Source organism: Phoca vitulina, unplaced genomic scaffold (assembly GCF_004348235.1).
Source record: "Phoca vitulina isolate PV1807 unplaced genomic scaffold, GSC_HSeal_1.0 scaffold60, whole genome shotgun sequence".
In the NCBI taxonomy this organism is placed as follows: Eukaryota; Metazoa; Chordata; class Mammalia; order Carnivora; family Phocidae; genus Phoca; species Phoca vitulina.
Genome location: NW_022589763.1, coordinates 4,605,253 through 4,625,529, shown reverse-complemented (window position 1 = coordinate 4,625,529; position 20,277 = coordinate 4,605,253). Strand labels below are relative to the sequence as shown.

General features: G+C 45.3%; 1 protein-coding gene across 7 annotated transcripts in view; it reads right to left on the bottom strand.

The window, feature by feature from the left end:
- The window catches only part of STS (steroid sulfatase), a 548,358-nt gene that overhangs the window by 378,203 nt on the left and 149,878 nt on the right, over positions 1-20,277 (bottom strand). For 5 of the 7 annotated variants that reach the window (XM_032391161.1, XM_032391160.1, XM_032391162.1 and 2 more), the window contains one exon: positions 12,649-15,175. The exons of the other annotated variants lie outside the window; for them this stretch is intronic. In XM_032391161.1, the coding sequence (XP_032247052.1) occupies positions 14,802-15,175 (374 nt within the window). In that variant the 3' untranslated portion in view covers positions 12,649-14,801. Of the gene's footprint in view, positions 1-12,648; positions 15,176-20,277 lie in introns of those variants that run through there. 7 annotated transcript variants of the gene reach the window in all.

The window sequence follows — 20,277 nt, the reverse complement described above, 5'->3', positions numbered from 1 at the left end:
CAGGAATTCAGACACACAAACACACGCAGGTATGTGCACACACAGGAATTCAGACACACAAACACACGCAGGTATGTACACACACAGGAATTCAGACACAAACACACACAGGTATGTACACACACAAGAATTCAGACACACAAACACATGCAGGTATGTGCACACACAGGAATTCAGAGACACACAAACACAAGTATATACACGCACACACAGGTATGCACACACATAGAATTTCCACACACAAACACAGATATGCACACATGGGGATTCAGACACACAAACACACACGCACAGGAATCCAGACACACAACACACACAGGTATGTACACACACAGGAATTCCACACACACACACACACATACAGATATGCACACACATATGAATTCAGACACAGACACACACACAGGTATGCACACGCACAGGAATTCCACACACACACACACACACACACACACAGATATGCACACATGAGGATTCAGACAAACACGCACGCACAGGAATTCAGACACACACACACACAGGTATGCACACGCACAGAATTCCACACACACACACACACAGATATGCACACACACAGGAATTCAGACACACACACACACACACACAGAAATCATCTGAGCACCTAGCTCTCTGCTAAAGACTACATTTCCCAGACCCCTCTGTGGCTTGGTCATGTGACTATGTTCCAGCCAATGAGAGCTAAGAGCCAGACACTGTCCAAGTTCTACAATAAGGTCCTAGACAGAACAGGCATGCTTCCCCCTTTCTCCTTTCCCCAGTGACTGTAATATCGCATGATAGTGAATTGTCTCAGAAAGCAGCACCCCGAGGATGACAAAACAACAAAATGGAAGGACTATAAACCCCTGACAAAGTATGAACAAAAAGGTGCCCAAATACTAGCACACATTTTATGGGGCAGAGAAATAATACTCAGTATTGTGTAAGTCACATTTAATTTAGGTCTCCGCTACAAGTGCAAAGCCCTTGATTGTAATTACTATGTGCAGTCATCCAAGCCCTAAATCGCAACTACTACCTGCCGTCATCAAAGCCCTTGATCCCAACACCACCTGCCGTAATCATGGCTCTGGTAAGCAGTGAGAAAGCCAAAGTTCATTTTGAGTATCCATTTCTCTTCTCTGAGCCCACGTCCTCCCGGTCTCCCCTGTTCCCATTCCCTGACTTCATGCCCCAGGGGCTCAGGCTGCCCTCAGCCTGTCCTGGAACTCATCGGCTCCCCATCTACACTGCCTGCTTCCTCCAGAGTGGGCGAGGGAAGCCATGGGGACCTTGAGCCCTTCAAAAGATCAGCCACCCTAAGAGAGGTGTCATCCTTTCCTCCTGGGGTGTTTCTTCGTGTCTCTTGTTCATCTTACTCTTTCCATGCAGCCCTCAACTATCTGCTTCCCCAGAGCTCCCTGTGTAGTCCAGCAATCCTTGTCCCCATAATTGTTAACCATGTTCTCTGTGATAATCTCTGAGAAAGAAGAGAGACCCCATCAAGGGCTGCACCAATCCCTGTATGAGATGGGGAAGCAGAGCTTGTACCCATTCTCTACAACCCTCAGTTCCACACTAATACAACTCCCCACACCCCTCCTACTCACAGAAACCCACCTTTAGACCCTGGAGATAGTTATGGGGGGTCCCCAGCTACCCTCTATCCATATTCATATTCCTGATCTCACTCTTCTATTTTGTTAATTCACAAATTTGTTTTATATTAACTAGGCATTATTTATTACACAGCCTGACTGATGACCTTCTAGGCTCCACTCTGAGCTTGGCACTGGGGATCAGCAGGAACCATAACAGGAAGTCTTGCAAATTCCAGTGGAGACTCTGGAATAACATGGCAGTACTCAGTCATGGGGCAGATGCCCACATCACCCAGAAGGTTTAGGTAGTTTTGTTTTTGGTATATCAGTAAAATGATAACACAAGATAAAAATTTCTATAGAGAACTCACAGACAGACACTCTGGCAATCAAGAGACTACAATTGGGAATCCTTACCCCAGAGTATATGTAAGATCTTTACAACTGTCCTGGGTCCCCTACTAGGGAATCTCCTTTCTTTTGCCTCAACTACTATGTCTGGTCAACCGCCAACTCTCGTCCACTTCACCTTCTAAAGAACTCTTAAATATGCCCGTTTTCCACATTCTACAATGCTACACCCAAGCCAGGCCACCATCATCTCTCACCTAGATGACAGCTATGGCCATGTACATAGTGAGCCCTTACCCCCTAACATATTGCTCTGTCCTTCCATGCAATGTGTTAACAATGCTCTTTCAAATGTGATCAGCCCTCTCCCCTGCTTCAAATCCTCCCATGGGGTCCCAACATTTTTAGAATACAGGCCAAGATCTCCTATGAGACTTTCCACACATGGTCCCTGCCTTTTCCCAGCCCCATCTCCCCTCCGTGTTTCAACAATGCTCATGAACTTGGCATGTTCTGTGACGGTTAATTTCATTATGTGTCACCTTGCCTGGGCTAGGAGGTGCCAAGATATTTAGCTAAACATCCTGTTCTGTGTGTGTCTATGAGGGTGTTCCTGGATGAGATTAGCATTTGAATCCATAGACTGAACAAAGCAGATTGTTCTCCCCAATGTGGGTGGACCCCATCCAATCCACTGAGGGGCTAAACAGAGCAAAACGGCAGAGAAGGACTTCACCTGCTGTTGTCAGTTTAAACATGGAGGAACCTATGTAGAAAGTGTGAGAAAGAAATTAATTCTGTGAATAACCATTGAGCTTGGAAGAGGCTCTCAAGCCCCAGGTTAGACCTGTAATCAACCCTAGCTGATGCCCTGATTTCAGCCTGCTGAGACCTACATAGAGAACCCAGCTTAGTTGCAATGGACTGTGGCTTGTGGAACTATGAGACAATAAATGGATATTATTTTATGCTGCTAATTTTGTGGTATGCATTACTCAGTAATGAAAACTATCTAACACAGTCCCCTCAACATCTATGGGAGGCATAGAGTTCCCTGCCACACGCTTTGGCCAAAGAAATGTGGACGGAAATGGCAATTATAGGCATAGACCTGAAGAGTAGCAGGTGTCTCTTCTTGCTCTTTGGGGGAGGGGGGTTTCTGTCCTCTGCCCCTGGGTCCTGAATGCAATACACAGAGCAGAACCACACCAGATAACCTGCAGACCCATAAGCATGAGAATAAATGCATATTTATATGCCATTAAGTTGGGGTGACTTGTTACACAGCATTACTGTGGAAATAGCTAACTAATACATGACACTTTCCAAGCCAAAGCCTGGGTCAGAGTGATACACTTCTCTGAAGGTCTACAACTATGTGTTTCTACTACATGGACTTATACGGAATGAGACACTAGAGTTGAAGACCAGAGATCATTACCAAACAGCCTCAAAACTAAGAAACTGACAAGAGAGCAAAAATAAACCTATACAAGTACAGGTGTGTTCTGAACCAGCTCTGCTGAATGCCACATACTGAAAACATGTGAATGTTTACACAAATTAACCACATTATAAATGCCTAAGAAATTTTACTTTTTTAAGGCACCAAATGACACAGTTCATGCATTAACAATCTATACAAAGTTGAGTCCTTCTGTGATTTGTCTCCCAATTCAGTAAGTCAGTCAGTTAATTCTGGGCCTGACATCAGCCCATTACTCAGATTGATTCCACTTTGCACTTGGAAAATCTACATCTTCTTCAGAACATCAAGCCTTAGGAAAACTGTTTCATGTCTTTAATCCCCAAAATGCAAGAACAGCTCAGACAATGAGAAAATAATTAACCAATCAATTTGGTTGATGGGGTATCGCAAACACATGCACATTAACACCCTGTTTTAAGGTTTTATTCTATGACTAAAGTTTAATTCTTGTTGCCAAACCCTAAGTATTTGATCTCTCAAATAATGGAAAGTTGTATTATGTTATATATTGTTAGGAATGATTTTAATTAGTCCAGGGCCCTATTCCTCTTATATTCAAACATGCATCAAAACTATCTTAGGTCTGTGTTATCCATATATATATATATATATATATAATAATTTTTGTTTTGTGGCTCTGCTACCTTTATTCCTAGAGCTAGCTAAGGTTGCATTTTGATTTTTTATTACTAAAAATTTACCTTTCCGAATACACCAAAATATCACTGGGGATGTGGAACCCGGAAAAAGTTTAGAATCTGTTGTTCTAGGATTATCTCATGAGATGTTCAGTTTATTTCCAAGTAGCCGAAAGAAAAACAAGAAGTTGTCCTCTAAAGGGGTAAGTGGATCCAGATGACACAAAATCAGTCATTTAGTTGAGATTTTTAGGTTAATGACAAATTAAGTAAATGTGCTGGGTATATAAATTTAGATTATTATGATTCTTACAGAATCATTACTTGTAAGAGAGCCATTTTTATTAGGTAATCTGGATGACTCTGAATGTAGCTGAGCTGATGTGGGTCTCAAGTGATCCGCACCTTCTGGGTGCCCCAGATGAGGAGACAGTCCAAAAACGTGTGCTTCTTTGAAAGATCATGTTAGCACCCTGGTCTATTAAGAATTTTTCCAATGCAGAACTTATTGGGTCATACAGAGGAGGGATATGAAAATATATACAACTCTGGAGATAAATATTATCACAACGATTTATGCAGTTGATCTTGAAACATTGAAATGTTTATGTTTTGCTCATGGACGATGATGCACAATTTTAAAATATGGTAACACAATGGTGTTTGAAGACTGACACAGTGGTGATAATTTTTGAAGCTTGGGGATGAGTTCATGGAGGGTTCCATATTATCGTCTCCACTTTTGTGTTTGTTTGAAATTTCCCACCATGCGTTGTTTTGTTTTGTTTTTAATTATGGTTAGCAACTGCAATGCACTCTTTCTATCCTGTCTCCCCATTTGGAAGAGCATAGATAAGAGCGGATTTTAAAATTTAAAGTTTCATCTGTGTCTCTCTCATGAAACATGAGGACATTATTGTATTCTAAGCTTTCATTCCAAATTACTGAGGCTTCAATGGGTGGATTGAAAGCATGTTCCTTTCAGCATAAACACGGTGCAATCCCATGCATATTATAAATAGATGGTCTTTACCAATACCACATGTAATATAAAAATGCAAAATGCACAGAGTCTGTTCTAGAAGTTCACGTCTTATTTTAGCGTTTGATGAAGATGTGTTGCTTTTGTAACACCTATGGTACTAGCAGCTAAAATGAACCACAAAGTAGTCAGACAACTGAGTTTCGTGTTGGAAAGAGCTCTCTATTTCTCTGCCAAGATAAAAGAAAATCTAGGGCAATGTGATTAACTCTCTCCATTGGCAAATCCATACTTTATGGTTGAGGAAAATACTCATCGACCAAATAGGAAATGGTTTAGAGTACAATTTCAGTTTCCATTTGTCCTTAGAAACTACAATTAAAACAGTAGGAAAGAGATACCAAAACAGGTCTTAATATGGTGCTGCTGAAAACATTTCCTAATTGGGTAATGGTCTCTTATCAGGATAATTAAAATGTGTTCTATAAAATAATCGTGTTTAATCACAATGATGCCTTACACTTCAGCTACCACTGTCTTCACCATCCTGCCTTCTCAGGCACTAGAATTACTCACATTATAGAGATTGAATTCTTTTATGTTTGAAATCCTCAAAATTCGTGATTTGGAGTATTATTCATGGGCTGGGTCAAATCCTTTCCCTTTCATAAATGCTACTTTCTGTGGTCGTGTTGCAAAAAGGAGAAATGAGAACGCTAGCCAAGGGGGTTAGTCTGGAGAAACAACAGAAATACAGAAGGGGCAGAAGAGGACGGGGCTAGCTCCATGCCATCACAGAATGTTTCAAAATGGATGGGCAATGCTAATTATCTATGGTATTCACAGAGTGAGCATTTACGTAGCTGCCTGGGCTTCAGTAGGAAAGAGTTTTGTCACTGCCATTAATTTCTCGAAAGGGCACCATGCCATCTAGCTGTTAGGGACACTGCTCATGGCCAGATCTCATCAGAAGATAATCCAAGAGCACTGTCATTTCCTAGAATGAATGCTTGCCTCCATCCAGATTGATTTCTTGTATTTCACGAAAACTTGTGTGAAGCAGAGAAGCAGAGAGACCATCTTCTGCAGAGAAATATGTATTTTTAAAGCTTGGTAAGTGATGAGCTGACACTCGATGCCTGCTTGGTTTTGACACACAAGACAGTGAGGGGGGAAGCTCTTAAATTCTGGCTTCTCTGCCTGCCCTGGAGCTAGACAGTGGTTTGGACAGAAGCATTAATCAAGCGCTTTCCTGTGCATTATCTAAGATTGTTGCATATGGAGTCTTACTGGGTAATTGCCACACCACGACCAATGGCATGCTGGATCCCCAACCTCTAATTTATCATCTTGAAAGAGCACGGGACCACAGACAGAAGTGGGGATGATGAAGCTTCCATCCTGCACACCAATCTCTGTGTAGCCTTCCACCTCCTTCTGCCACTGTTAACATATAACTCGTGGCCTCACCTTGCTTGGTGGTTCTAATTGTCACCGTTGTGAATATAAACAACTAACCATGAGAAGAACCATTTATAGTCCTGGAGAGTCTCTAACAATGCCTTGCTGGGACAGAAATTATACAACGTGGTTTTCAATATTTCCCTAATGTGAGATGCCCTTTAAATTGCCATGGAAGATAATGGCACTATATAATTTTTTTTTAGCACCAGAATTCACTAAACATTACTGGGGTGGGGGAAAAAAAAGGGCAAACTTAATTCAAATGATAAAAGGTCGAAAGATGGTTTACTTGCATTGAAAAGCTAACAGCAGGATGCAAATAAACATTAGTGTTCTTATTATCCTTTTTTACTTAAATTACATTGTCCCCAAATTTTAACATACAATTAAACAGGACTGAACATTTTAAACACACTTAAAATGGCATTAAAATGTAGGGTTTGTTGTTGTTAAAGCAAAAGAATTGAGCTTGCAGAACGGTTACTGAATCTCTGTGTGATGTAAGATATTCGAAGTGATATTTACCTCCCTCATTCCCACTCTGGAAAGGTTAGCAGATGTGTATATTTCTGAAGATACAGTCAATCTAAACATTCACTTCTGTTTGTTTCTTTCTTTTGTTTTAAACTGGCCCAAAACAATCATTTTCCTCTCCTCCAACTACTTAAAATATCTTTCTATAAGCCCGATTAAGCCTCAATTATTGCAGTGTCCAAAATGCCACAGGATTGCTTAGCATAAACAGCAATGAAGTATTTTGCCCAATTTAATAACTATTCGTTTGCAGGAACAGGGTGGTAACAGGAGGTCTGCAAGATGAAGGGAATGTGCTCGTTCTGTCGTGACAACATGCAGCTCTCACTCACTAAAGCAACAAAAGAGTATCTTGTGGTCACCGTGCGTGCCCACCAAGGGTCATCTGGGGCTCTGTCGCTTGTCAGCTTCACTCGGACCCCAGGCTGGGGGAGCAGCCTCTACCTGGGATGTTGATAACGTGCTGGGGGATTTGTATACTGGCTAATGCTCTAGCCCCGGAGTAAGAGGTGACATTTCTACTCACGATTTGCCAACAGCCAGAAGTACCTCTTACTATGTGTCTGGACACTGGAGCGAGCCGGACCTCTGTAGCAAATCCAAGGATGAGATGGTGCATAATGGTAAGCACACAAACACAAATCCAAGTGCCTTTTTCATCTTTGAATGCAATAAATCAACTATTTGAACTCTATTTTCATGATTGGCACACTCGGCTTGCTTCTTTCACTCTGGAAAGATCTCAAGTCTGTATGCCAGCTCATGGATTCAACACATGGCTTTTTAAAAAAATATTTTATTTATCTATTTGAGAAAGAGAGAGAGAGCGCATAAGCACAGGCAGAGGGAGAAGCAGGCTCCCCGTTGAGCAGGGAGCCCAATGCAGGACTCCATCCCAGGACCTGAGATCATGACCTAAGCCAAAGGCAGATGCTTAATCAACTGAGCCACCCAGGCGCCCCAACACATGGCTTTAATTCACACAATGCTTCTGTGTTCTTTGCCAGGCAAACCAACGTAAGAAGTGCTATCATTGACTTCTATATCCATCTAATTACACAATGTCACAATCTAACCAGTACTACATATGGTGGCATGGGTTGTGCACTTCACAAATTTAGGAAGCAGTCTTCCCAATGCAGTGTGTTAATGTGACCCCTAGAGTTGTGTGGTACACACCATGAGCAGTAATATCTGGAGATCATGAAAATCTATCCATTTACTTATTATTTTTTAAGATTTTATTTTTGGGGCACCTGGGTGGCTTAGTCGTTCGAGAGTCTGACTCTTCATCTCAGCTCAGGTCTTGATCTCAGGGTTGTGAGTTCGAGCCCCGTATTGGGCTCCTTGGTGGGCATGGAGCCTACTTAAAAAAAAAAAAAAATTAAGGATTTTATTTTTAAGTAGTTTCTACACCCAACATGGGGCTCAAACTTAGCCTGAGATCAAGAGGCCCCTGCTCTATAGATTGAGCTAGCCAGGTGCCCCATTTTACTTATTTTCTTAACCAGGAGATCACTACATAAATCTAAGCCTAAAGCAACCTATTTATGTCCTGGCTCCATGTACCTCTTTCCTCCTCTGTAACAGAACCATTATAACATCTATTTGACAGATGTGGAGTGAAGATTAAGTAGATTAATGCACAGAAGTCCTTGGAGGCAAGCCGGGGATGCACGAGCCTAACTGAGCATGAGCCCCTATTCCATCCTCTCCCAATGGGCCAGCTCTGGGACCAGTTCCTACCTCACCTGCAGTGCTAGACAAGGTGCTACAGAAACTTGTATGATCTCCGCTCTGGACACGATGGCTGGAAACAGGTCTCCCTGAGACCAGCTCTAACAGATGGTCTGTCTGATCCCCCCACTCTCTCTCAGCAGTTCCTGACCCGGGGCATCTCCCTTGTCTGATAAGACGCCACACGCATCCTCTCCTGAATTATCTGCAACCCTGACTTCTCCCAACCTCTTCACACCACGCTTGCTGCCTTCAACCTGAGAGGCAACAACTCTCAGATCTTCCTGCAGAAAGTCCTGATGTGTGGCAGGAAATGAATGTGTTCCAAAAGCATAAGAAGCACGAATCGCAGGAGTTACGTGGTATTATTTCAAAGGGTGCAGAAACAAGTCGGCTTGAAGACATTACATTGTCTTTTGATCTTTTTCTAAGACTAAAATCTGATTAACAAAACTAAAGCACCACAGTCAGCAGAGTGCTTAACGTATGCACAGGAAATACAGGTTTAAGGATTTCAAAGGTTAAAAAGTTTATAGGGATTTCAAAGACTATTTTTATTTTTTTGAAGAGTTTTGTTTATTTATTTGAGAGAGAAAGTGAGAGCACAAGCTGGGGGAGGGGGAGGGGCAGAGGGAGAGGGAGAAGCAAACTCCTCGCTGAGCAGGAAGCCCGATGCGGCGGGACTCGATCCCAGGACCCTGAGATCATGACCCGAGCCAAAGGCAGATGCTCAACTGACTGAGCCACCCAGGTGCCCCAACTGACTGCAATTCTTTTGGATAAATACTCAGAAGTGGGATTGCTGGATCATATGGTAATTCTATTTTTAATTTTTTGAGGACCCTCTGTACGGTTTTCCATGGTGGCTGCACCAGTCTGCATTTCCCCAGTGCATGAAGGTTCTCTTTTCTCTACATCCTTCTCAACACTTGTGGCTTTTTTTTTTTTTTTTAAGTAACGTTCACCACCCTTCAATCTTGAAAAGGAAGAGAGTCCCGCAAAATGCAACAACACAGATCAACCAGAGGGATGTTATGTGACGTGAATTAAGTCAGTCACAGAAGGACAAACACTGCAGGATTCCATTGACAGGAGGTATGTACAATAGTCAAACTTACAGAAGCAACACAGCAGCATGCTGGTGGCGAGGATCTGGGGGATAAGAAAGATGGGAAGCTGCACATCATCGGGTAGAAAGTGGCAGTTATGCAAGATGAATTCTGGAGGTCTGCCATGCAGCCTAGTGCCTAAACTTAACAGTATTGCATTGTACACTTAAAAGTCAAACAGGCTAGATCTCAGCTGAAGTGTTGGGACAACAATAAAATTAAAATAAAAATATAAAAGAACAACACACACACACACAAGAATTAACGCATGGGGCTTCTACTGAAAGCAACACCAGTGAATCAGAAAAACCGTCTGCAATACAAAGAGCTTTCACAACACGTCAGGCTCATCTAGTGTGACCAACCTACTGGATTAGCCAAGGTAACCAGTCTACCTGCCATGACACCATCAACCTCCGGATCTCAGTGGCTTAAGAGAGAAAAGTTTGGATCTTGGTCAGGTTGCAATCACCTGGTAACCAGGCAGCTCTCCGTGGTTGCCCCAGCTGGTGACGCGGCTCAGGGGTCCAGGCTCTTGTAACTGCACCGTGGCATCCTCATTCCTCAGGATCTTCTCTGAGTCCTTACCTGGATGTTCTGCGTTCAGCGGCCACAAGCAAAGATGACATGCACGGAACTTTCTGGCCAGGCCTGAGTGTCTCATGGTCCCAACACGACAATAAGGGAAGACAGAAATGCGTCCCTGCCTCGTACCAACAGACATGAAACTGTCCATTTGCTGCAGGAGAAAGTTTCTGCCTCAAATGTAATTACAAAGAGGCCATGCCCACTGGGGAACACGCCCTATCTTTGTAAATACGGCACTTTATGTACTTAATTTTGCACCTTGTGCTCAATTTAGACAATATGCATTTTCATAGTCAACTCAAAGTACATAGTTATAAAAAATACAGTCAGTGGAGATTTTGCCTTTAGGAAAACACCACCATAGACAATACAGTTTGTAACGTGAGACTCTCACATGAACCGTGAGGCCAATTTTATATCCTAGACTTCAATACGAAAGTGACGGGTTGCACACTGGGTAAAGCAAACCTAGGCATTGTGCAATCCACCTCTAAGAACATGTGATGTATTTGCCGCGTAAGCCAAACAGCGCTATCCTGCAAACTCATTTAGAGCATTTGAACCTCATGAGTAGAACCCCAAGGATGACCAGGGCGCTAGAGTCCCCCACTTAGACCCACTAGTGGTGTCCTGGAGGGAGCCTGGATTTAACGGGGACACTGATATCACACAGCACGTTCTTTGAGGGCTAACGAGCACATAATGAGGCTCGAAGCCAGCTCGGAGCATCTACAAGTCACCACGCGTCATCCACACAGACCTCTCCCTAAGGACCCATGATAGCGTTTGTGCAGAAGTGCTGGGTCAAATGGGAACCCACGTGGGGCCCTCTGTGCCTGCACTCTTCCTTGTCCTTCTTACCGCTGCCGTGCTTGATTCTAACTCAGCTTCGGTCTTCCAAAGGAATCCCGTCTCAAGACCGGACGAGAGATCAATGTTTTCTGTTTCTTAATTTCGACCCTGCAGACTTCTCTGCTGCAAATATCTCATGAGCACAAGAGGTGTTTCCCCCACGTACAGGGCCACTCGAGACTTTGACATGCACGCAAAGGGAAAACATAGTAAATAGGTTTTAAGATAATGACGTGTTGCGTGCGATCCTAAAACACGTGAAAACACATTAAGATCCTATTCTACGACTGTATGGGTACACAGGTGTATGTGATCTTCAACCTTCAATGTTCATCTTGTTCCTTTTGATTTTAAAAGGAATTAAGGCATTTTTCACGTGCCCCCGAAAAGACCTGAGGTGGTGTACACATCCGATCAGATGGGAGGGGCTGTTTTATTTCCTGTCTGTCTCTACACTTCCGACCCCTCCCTGCGGCTTAGGGATGCAATCAGTATTTGTCCCATTGAAACCCATAGCCCCCATCACTTCACACAGTCAACCCTCCACATACTTGCTGCATCTAGTCACGTGAGAACGCAAAGCACTACAACACATTTCGTTCGCCAAGGAAAATTTTATTTTACTTTTGCATGGACATCAGAACGGTGTTTTCAGAAACCTTAAGCAGGTGCGTCACTTTACAGACGGCATCTTTCAGACGTGGACCAAGTCCTTTCCCTGCATCTTTTCTCCCCTCTCCCCTGTACGTCCTCCAGGACAATCCGATGTCTGTTTCTTTTCTTGAATCCTTCACGATGCAGGCTGCGGTTCTGCTTTTCACGCAGGGTTACTGACCTTGGGAAATAGGTCTGTCCATAGTTCCTGTTTGCTTAGCGTGTCAGATCTAGGCCATGCTACGAATAGAAAGCCTTTTTTCTTTTAAAAGAATCTGTTTAAAGCTCCAAAACCCAGTAAGGTTTAGACGTACAACTCAAGAGGTAATACCAGTGAGATGTTTTGAAAACAAGTAGCCTCGTACAGACTCGTAAAAACAAAACAAACTAGGTCATAAAGAAGGCTTGCTAGGTGTCTGCTGAAAAAAGAATTCAAATGTCCTGCTGTGGACCCCAAGCAAAACTTTCAGATGGCAAGTGGGTCGAAACCTAAGAATTATGCTTATCATGAATAAATTTGATTTTCCAATACCCTGATTCATAACAGTCATAAGTTATTTTGAGGCAAATAGTTTTTTTTAAGATTTTATTTGCTTATTTGAGAGAAAGAGAACACAGAAGCAGGGGGAGCGGCAGAGGGAGAGGGAGAAGCAGGCTCTCCGTTGAGCAGGGGGCCCGATGCGGGACTCGATCCCAGGACCCTGAGATCATGACCTGAGCCAAGGGCAGACGCTTAACCATCTGAGCCACCCAGGCGCCCCTTGAGGCAAATACTTTAAAGCTGATTTTATTTCTAGAGGTATATGTCCTTCATTGGTTACTAACATTCAGTACACACTGAACAACTCTACACATACATACGTATTCACATATTCCATAAAAGTGCTTCCTTTCACTTAATCCTCCAACACACATCCCCACCCCCTGAAGTGTTGTCTAGAAGAGTCCACTTGCATTGAGTGTGTTAAACTTTGAGTAAACATGATCAGCGTAATACCGAAGTTTGTAATAGTGGTTTTAAATAGTTTCTGCATAGTAATACCAGCAATAACCCCACCCCGTTATTAACAAGCTAGTACAGTCGTTAGCGAAGTTTCCTAAAGCAATAGGACAGATTCTCAGCCATTTCTGGAGTTAGAAATCCACATGAAAAATAAGAAACGTGTTTGCTCGCCAACTTTCAACCTTTCCCGGGGAGGGGAGGAAAAAAACATCACTTGTACGTTGTAAGAAAAGAAAGATGTAAAATGTGAAATCACGGATCTCAAGAGGAAATGCAGTAATACTACTGGATCTTGGAAATTCTTCCCGGGGTGGGGAACACGTGGAGAGACGTGTGGTCCATGGTCAGGGCGTCTGAGAGCACACATTCTCTCCACAGGGCCATGCGGGGTCTAGGCTTTGCATCGATCTGCTGTCTCCTGGAACGGAGCAAACACCGGGCCAAGAGGGAATGCTCGGACACGTGCACTAAAGAGACGAATGGATAGGCACGGGAATAGCAGGTCCTCTCCACCGACCCGAAAAGGAATCCACATGATACTGTTGGCAGATGTCTAGAGTCTGATCGAGTGACATGAGCATCCTCTACTCAGGTGCATTCTCTCCTCCGTGGGGGCGGGTGGTGCAGACTCAGGACCTTCCTCCTACACAGCCACTGCCCACCGCCTCCTACGTGGCCTGCTGATGCCCTGCCCCTCAATTACTGATGTTGGAAGAAGCAGGATTAAAGCGAAATTGTACATCTCATCGAGGACGGAAGGCACAGGTATTTGTTAGCCACACAAGTGTAAAAAACAAAGGTACTTATATGAACTACTGTGGTCTCATCAGTAAATTCTGCAAGAACGAAAGGTATCATGATATTGTGCATGGGTCATGGACTGCTTACGAGTTCTCCCCACCAAGTAACATGCTTTCCCGGCCAGTAATTCTGCACTGCATTGGGAGGGATTCCTCGTGCTATACTATCCCCGAGGTAGCCTTTATCCGGGAACTTCCATTCACCAAAGAAACAGTAAAACCCAAATATAACACTATAAATTATGCAACGGAAATCCATTCAGGACAGATTGTCTTGGGATTACGGTTCCCGAAGGATTTCACAAAAAAGTCTGCTGCACGAGAAAAGTCTTATCTGTGAACCTCTCTTGCTTTTATCTAAATAGTGCGAAGCTTCTAGTTTTATAGTTTAAATATCTCTGAATTCCCGAGGAAAGAAACTGTGTATCTGTAAATATATCTATCATGCATAGTTTTTAATATGTGCTCTAAATAACACTGATAATAACTGCCTTCCAAATCAAATTGCAATTGAGCATCATCTATTATTGGTGAAGAAGATGGTCCTTTACTCATTCTAAGTTGCATATATTAAGATTTAGTAAGTGCTGTTTAAGTGCTATTCCATTGTTTATTGGTGTGCCAGGGAAATCATGGCGGCCGATGCACCACAAGGCATCGTGGAATAACGGCACCTTATGCCATGGGGTCCACTCATTTGCAGAGGAGTCAGCATGATACCTTCTGCTCCTTCCTACCCACCCGACCCCCCACACTTACAGGACTCTAAGAATTTTGGCCATGGAACCCCACGTCTGGCATTTATCCCTGTGTATACCGTAGACTTTGCTTTCCCCCTGGGGTAACGGGGGGCTCCTGACGAAGCCTTTGGGCAGTAAGATGGAGAGAGCCTCCCAGTCCGAGGTGCCAACAGGGCTGGCTCTCCACAGGGCCACCGCCCTGTATGTGCACAAGGCCGGAGGTGCAGCGGGCGCCAGGCCTCTGTCCCCGGACGTGCACCTAGCGGCTCGCCCTCCTGGCCTGTTCCTCCCGGTCACACTGGCAGGACAGCCCGGAAGATGAGCAGCACATCTGAAGCCATGGCTTCCAGAGAATGTTGCCCAGTGACAGCTGATTGGGGACCTCCTGCAGGGTCTCAGCGTGGCGGTCTGCGGCCTGCCGCATGACGCCGATGATCTCCTGGAAGCGGGGCTCGGTCGTCGGCGATATCGGATTTCTCTCCCTGGGGTCTCTGGAAATATCGAAGAGCAGCGGCGGGTGATGCTGGTTCACAAACTGCCCGTGGCATAAACACACGTGTGTGGAAAAGCACCCGTTGGCGCCCTTGGGGCTGAACTTGGGCGTGAAGAAGAAGGCCTTCCAGACGGACGTGCCTGTGGTTTACAAGGACACAGGTTGGCGTGGGGTGGGAAGCGCCCTGAGCCTCACCGCAGCGGGGAGCAAGCACAGACACTATGCGGCCGTGTGCTTCCGGAGTGCGGGGCACCGGACAGACGTCTCATCCTTACCGCTCCGAAGAAGAACACCATAGCCCAAAAAAACAGCAAGAGCATGCATTAAGCTGTAACGGCCAAAGAAGAAACAGTAAAACGGACAGAACGACAGCTTCTATGAGGCAAATTTACACAAGGTCACCATGGCGTTTTCTTCTTATGCACAAAAATCTCTCTATTTCCTCCCATCTCCTTCTTCCTCCTCTTCCCCAACCCCCAATGTCCGAGGCAATGCTGTGCAGGCAAGAGAAGAAAAAGCCTATGAATCGTCTGCTCAGAGAACTCAGCCAGGATGGTCGTTTGGGTCTCATGGACTTTACAGCTTGGAACCACAGGGCAGATGCTCGATAAACACACACACACACATGGACAGATTATTTTTGTTTGTCTCTCTACCACCAGCTCTACCACCTCTCTCTACCACCCAGCTCCTTCACCTCTACCAGCTCTACCACCTAGCTCTAGCATTTCCTGCTCTCCAACCTCTTCAACCTGCGGCCTCTATTTCCGTTTAAAATTAAGAGGATCTTCTGGAAGAGGGAGGAGGCTCCCTGCCGACATGCACAGAAGAGATGCTAAAAGCACATGCACACACACACACATGCACACACACACCCATCACACACAATCTTAAACACGCGAAGACCTCGGTGAACATTGTATTTTCTCTGCTCTGAGAAAGCCTGAAAGCAGCAAATCAAGAATCAAATGAGCCTGCTAGCGAGGATGGGGAGGGACCGCAAATGGGCAGCAGAAGGGAATGTTCTCAGATTAGATTGGGACTGGGTGTGCACAGCTCCACACATTTGCTAAAAATTGTGGAATTGGAATTTTAGGGTGCATAAGTTATTTCTTAGTAAAGCTGTTAAAAATGCCAAATTAGGAGAATTCATTGACCCCAGAGTACGATGGTTACATCATTTAAAAATTAAGTTTTTTGTTTTTTTTGTTTGTTTCAATGCCTGTGCGGGGCTTGAACACGTGAACCTGAGTTCAAGAGTGAGCGGAAATCAAGGGTCCGATGCTTAGTCAACAGAGGCACTCAGGAGCCCCTAAAAATTAAGTTCTTTGAACATCAAGTCTGTGTTCCGTTATACTCCCCAAGTATTAAAATTTTCAGGAAAAACCTGCTTTACAAAAAATTGTTATCAAAAAATGGATTCCCTGTTTATTCCAGAATGTTCTGAGTCTGTGAGGGGCTGAGTGCTCATCAAACAGCCTCTGAGAGAGCTCAGCAAATGTCTTCCTTCGTGAAAAAAGTGGCAGGTAGCGAAAGAATTAGCAGCTACTGACCTACTGCAATCAGATGCAGAACGAGAATGTCCTCCTTTGCGTTTTCCTTACAGCGCTCTTAATGTCAAGCCCTGAAGACCTTCCCACTGTGTGGCATCCCATATGCATTTATTAATCCACTTCCATAATCTGCATATATTCTGGTGCATATTTAGTGACCAACCAAGGCCAATACAAAATAAACCAACGGAAGCAACTTAACACAATTGTGGTGGGTGTCCGCGTTCTCTCCGAGCAACCCCTGACCTCAGATGAGCGTATGCAAGGGAACGTGAGCCTCTCTGTGGTTTTGGGGGGCAGGTGGGAGACGTAGGAACCACAGGGCAAGCCCTGTGCATGTGCTAGAAATGAACACACTATGGGGCATCCATATCAGGACGCCTCCCGTCTTAGCCTCGCTGATGCCAGGAGAGCCTCCACCCCACACCTGTGTCACCTCCCAGGTGCTCAGCACACCTGCCTTTTAACGATGAAGTCAGGCAGACACGCCAGGCTGCAGACACCATTCCCTGAGCACCCTCTCCAGCAGAGTTTTTCAAAAGCACATGGCTTTCCTGAACGTTCTCTCCATCCACTCCTCTTTTGCCCGTGTCCTCACAAGTATGACCGATTTCCTTTAGGGCTCTTTCCGGCTACCCAGGCCGCAGCCACTGAGAACGCATCCCCGGTCAGGGTCATGAGGGCCAAGGCTGTTACAGACAGATGCGTGCGGGAATCCCCTCGGGCGGCTGCCGATCCAGAGGGCGTTTCCAACCTGACATTCGAGTCAAGTCTCCCAACCCCAGGCTCCCGAACCAATTCATTTTAAGGGCCCGTGCTCCCCACTTGCTTTTGAAAGCCATGCACACAGAGTCCCATGATTACCGCCTTCGCTCAGGCCTGCCCGGATGTGAACTGCAGAACTGACTTAAAGGCTGGGCAGGAAATCTCCAGCATCCTCACCCGGGAGCAGCGGGGGATCGCTACCCAGCCCGGACGAGTGTACAATGAAGAATTCATTTTTCTGATTCTTTGCTTGTTCGGTATGCTCTACGCGGTATGTGCCTTTTTATTTTCTGATCTGAAATTTCAACATTTTTGCAAAAAGATTGCTTATTCTCTGTTCTATTTCTTTGGACCATTTTGGATTTGCTCCACTTAGAGCAATGGGAATACATTTTATTGCACGTAGGCTCACAAGACATGGACCCCGTTCCATTCATTATTCACCAGGAACGCAGGAATCCACATCTTCAGAGCTGCCATTTCAAAGGAAAACACTACATCCCAGGTGTGTGATAAAATAGGAAGGATCTGGTCACCTTATAATGCTAATAGCTACATTCTGTTCTATCTCCCAAAATTATTTTGATAACATATTTCATCCTACATTTCTCCATATACTAGAAAAATGTTTTTTTAAATACATTTTTTCTCTTGTTAAAATTCCACTGTACTGTAAAGAAAGACTGTTCTTCTCACCTCTGCAGAGCCTACTTGAAAACAGAACGTGTTTCTTGTTTCCGTGGATCGTGTCGTATGATCAGCTTGAACCCCGGCTGTGACGGACGGCATGGGTTCTACTCTCAGCCCCACTGTGTCCCAGCTGTATGATCCTGGGCACGGCTGTGACCCTCTCTGTGTCCCACTCTCCCCTTCCATGAAGTCAGGATTATCACAGTCCCTGCCTCGTGACATTGCTTTGAGGGCCCTCAAAACCCCGCTGCTACACAGAGTGGGTGCAGAGAGAAGACCACGTACGAGTGAGCTGTGAACATAAAGCATCCGTCCAAGCAAGACACGCAGTGGATTCCCTCTGCTCTTAAATCCCTTCACTGTCATACACGTCTTAAGACACTCCCCACCCCCCGAAGGATTCCTAAAGAGCATGGACAATTAAATGTAAGTGCCTTCAGCACACTGGCTCTTAATTCATCACTCGGACCCAGACTTCCCGTGATGAATGCCGTCGGACTGCTAGGCCTGGCAAGATGTACTCTGGACGCTTGGAGGACTCTGTGTATGTATCATGCAAGGCACACACAGACACTGTGGGTTTTCCGTCTGGAAGGGTTTCCTGCTACACCGCCATCTTGAAGTTCTTCAAGAACTGTTTCAATAATGCTTTGTTTTTGCACCGTGGGGGACCCACACCCAAGGGACCCCAGGAGTGCCTCCTCAGGAATGCGGACGCCATCTACTGATGTCTGCAAATCTGTCCCATGGCCCCCAAGCCCACAGTGACCTCCCTGCTTCCAAGATACACCTCAAACAGCACACCGTCTGCGCCCCTATCCTCAGCCAGCCACCCTACACCAACGCCCCTATTCCCTTCTTAGACCCAGAAATGTTACATCGGGGGTCCCACCTGGAGCCGCCCAGGGGCACCAGCATCTTCTAACTCAGTACGCACTCACCGTGGACCCACACCTCGTTCTTCTTGACCCCCCAGGCTCAATCCCACCTGTTCACCTTAGCCCAGACCCTGAACGGTCCAGCACTGAGCCAGTGGATTACAGGTCTGACTGCTTCCTGGCTGGAACCCCATATGAGAATAGTAGCACAAATGAGGATGCAGCTAAGGGCTCTAGCTAAGAGCATCTGCCTCAAATCCAGGTAGGATTTCCAGCAATCCCAGCTCCCCCAACTGATGGCTGATTGTCAGAACAAAAAACACTCCCTTTGACTAACTCTCTGCTGTAGAAACAAACCAATCACTGGGGAAGAGAAATGTCAACCCCAGTACAAAATGGGTACACGATGCATGCTAAACGCCCTGCCTCTTGCTCTTTGCCTCTGAATGTTGAATTCCCCCATCGTTCAAGGCTCTCCAACAATGCCATCACCGTGGGCCTGTCCAAATCCCAGTGGGACTTTATCAGGGTCTCTGTCTGCTCACCCGTTCTCACTATACATTCACTGTCTGTGGACTCACTCCATTTCCTTCACTCTCTGAAAATGAAGAAGGAGGAGGAGGAAAAAGAGGAGGAGGGAAGGAGAAGAGAAGAAGAAGGAGGAGAAGGAGAAGAAGAAGGAGAAGTAGTTCCCATTCATGGAGGGCCAGACTCTGAAAGCACATGGCGTGGCCACAAATCCAACTTTGCCAACGACTCTGTTGTAACATGTATGCCAATTACGCAGCTTCCCACACCTGTGTCTCCCCATCTATAAATGAGAGAAATACCTGTGCGAGACACTATTACCTGTCCTCTGAGCCTTCCGCACTCAGCAGGGGTTACCTGGACACACAGACACCCATAATGAAGATGCCACTTCCCGGCCTCCTTTGAAGCTAGGTGTGGACAGGTGAGCACCTTCTGGCCTGTAGGATTTACTTGGGAGGGTCTGCATATCTTCCTTGGGAGAAAACTGACCTGCACTCTTTTCCTCTCATCATTCCCACCCATTCCTCCATCCCGCTGCCCCTCGGTGGACACTACCATCATTCATTCACCACGCTCAGGAAGCTGCTCCACCCTCCAGATGGTGGGGGGGAGCCTGGAGTCTGCAACTCGAGACTGCGTAGACCATCCACCTCTACGTGTCACTCATGAGATGGACAAGGGAATCCCCCCCCACCCCGATGTACACTACAGTTCCTTTGTGTTTTCCTGTTACAGACTACCCTGACACTAATGTAATCAAAACCCCTTTAAATTATAAGGATTAGAACAGGTATCAGATGCAAAGTGTGCAGTAGGAATGTCTGA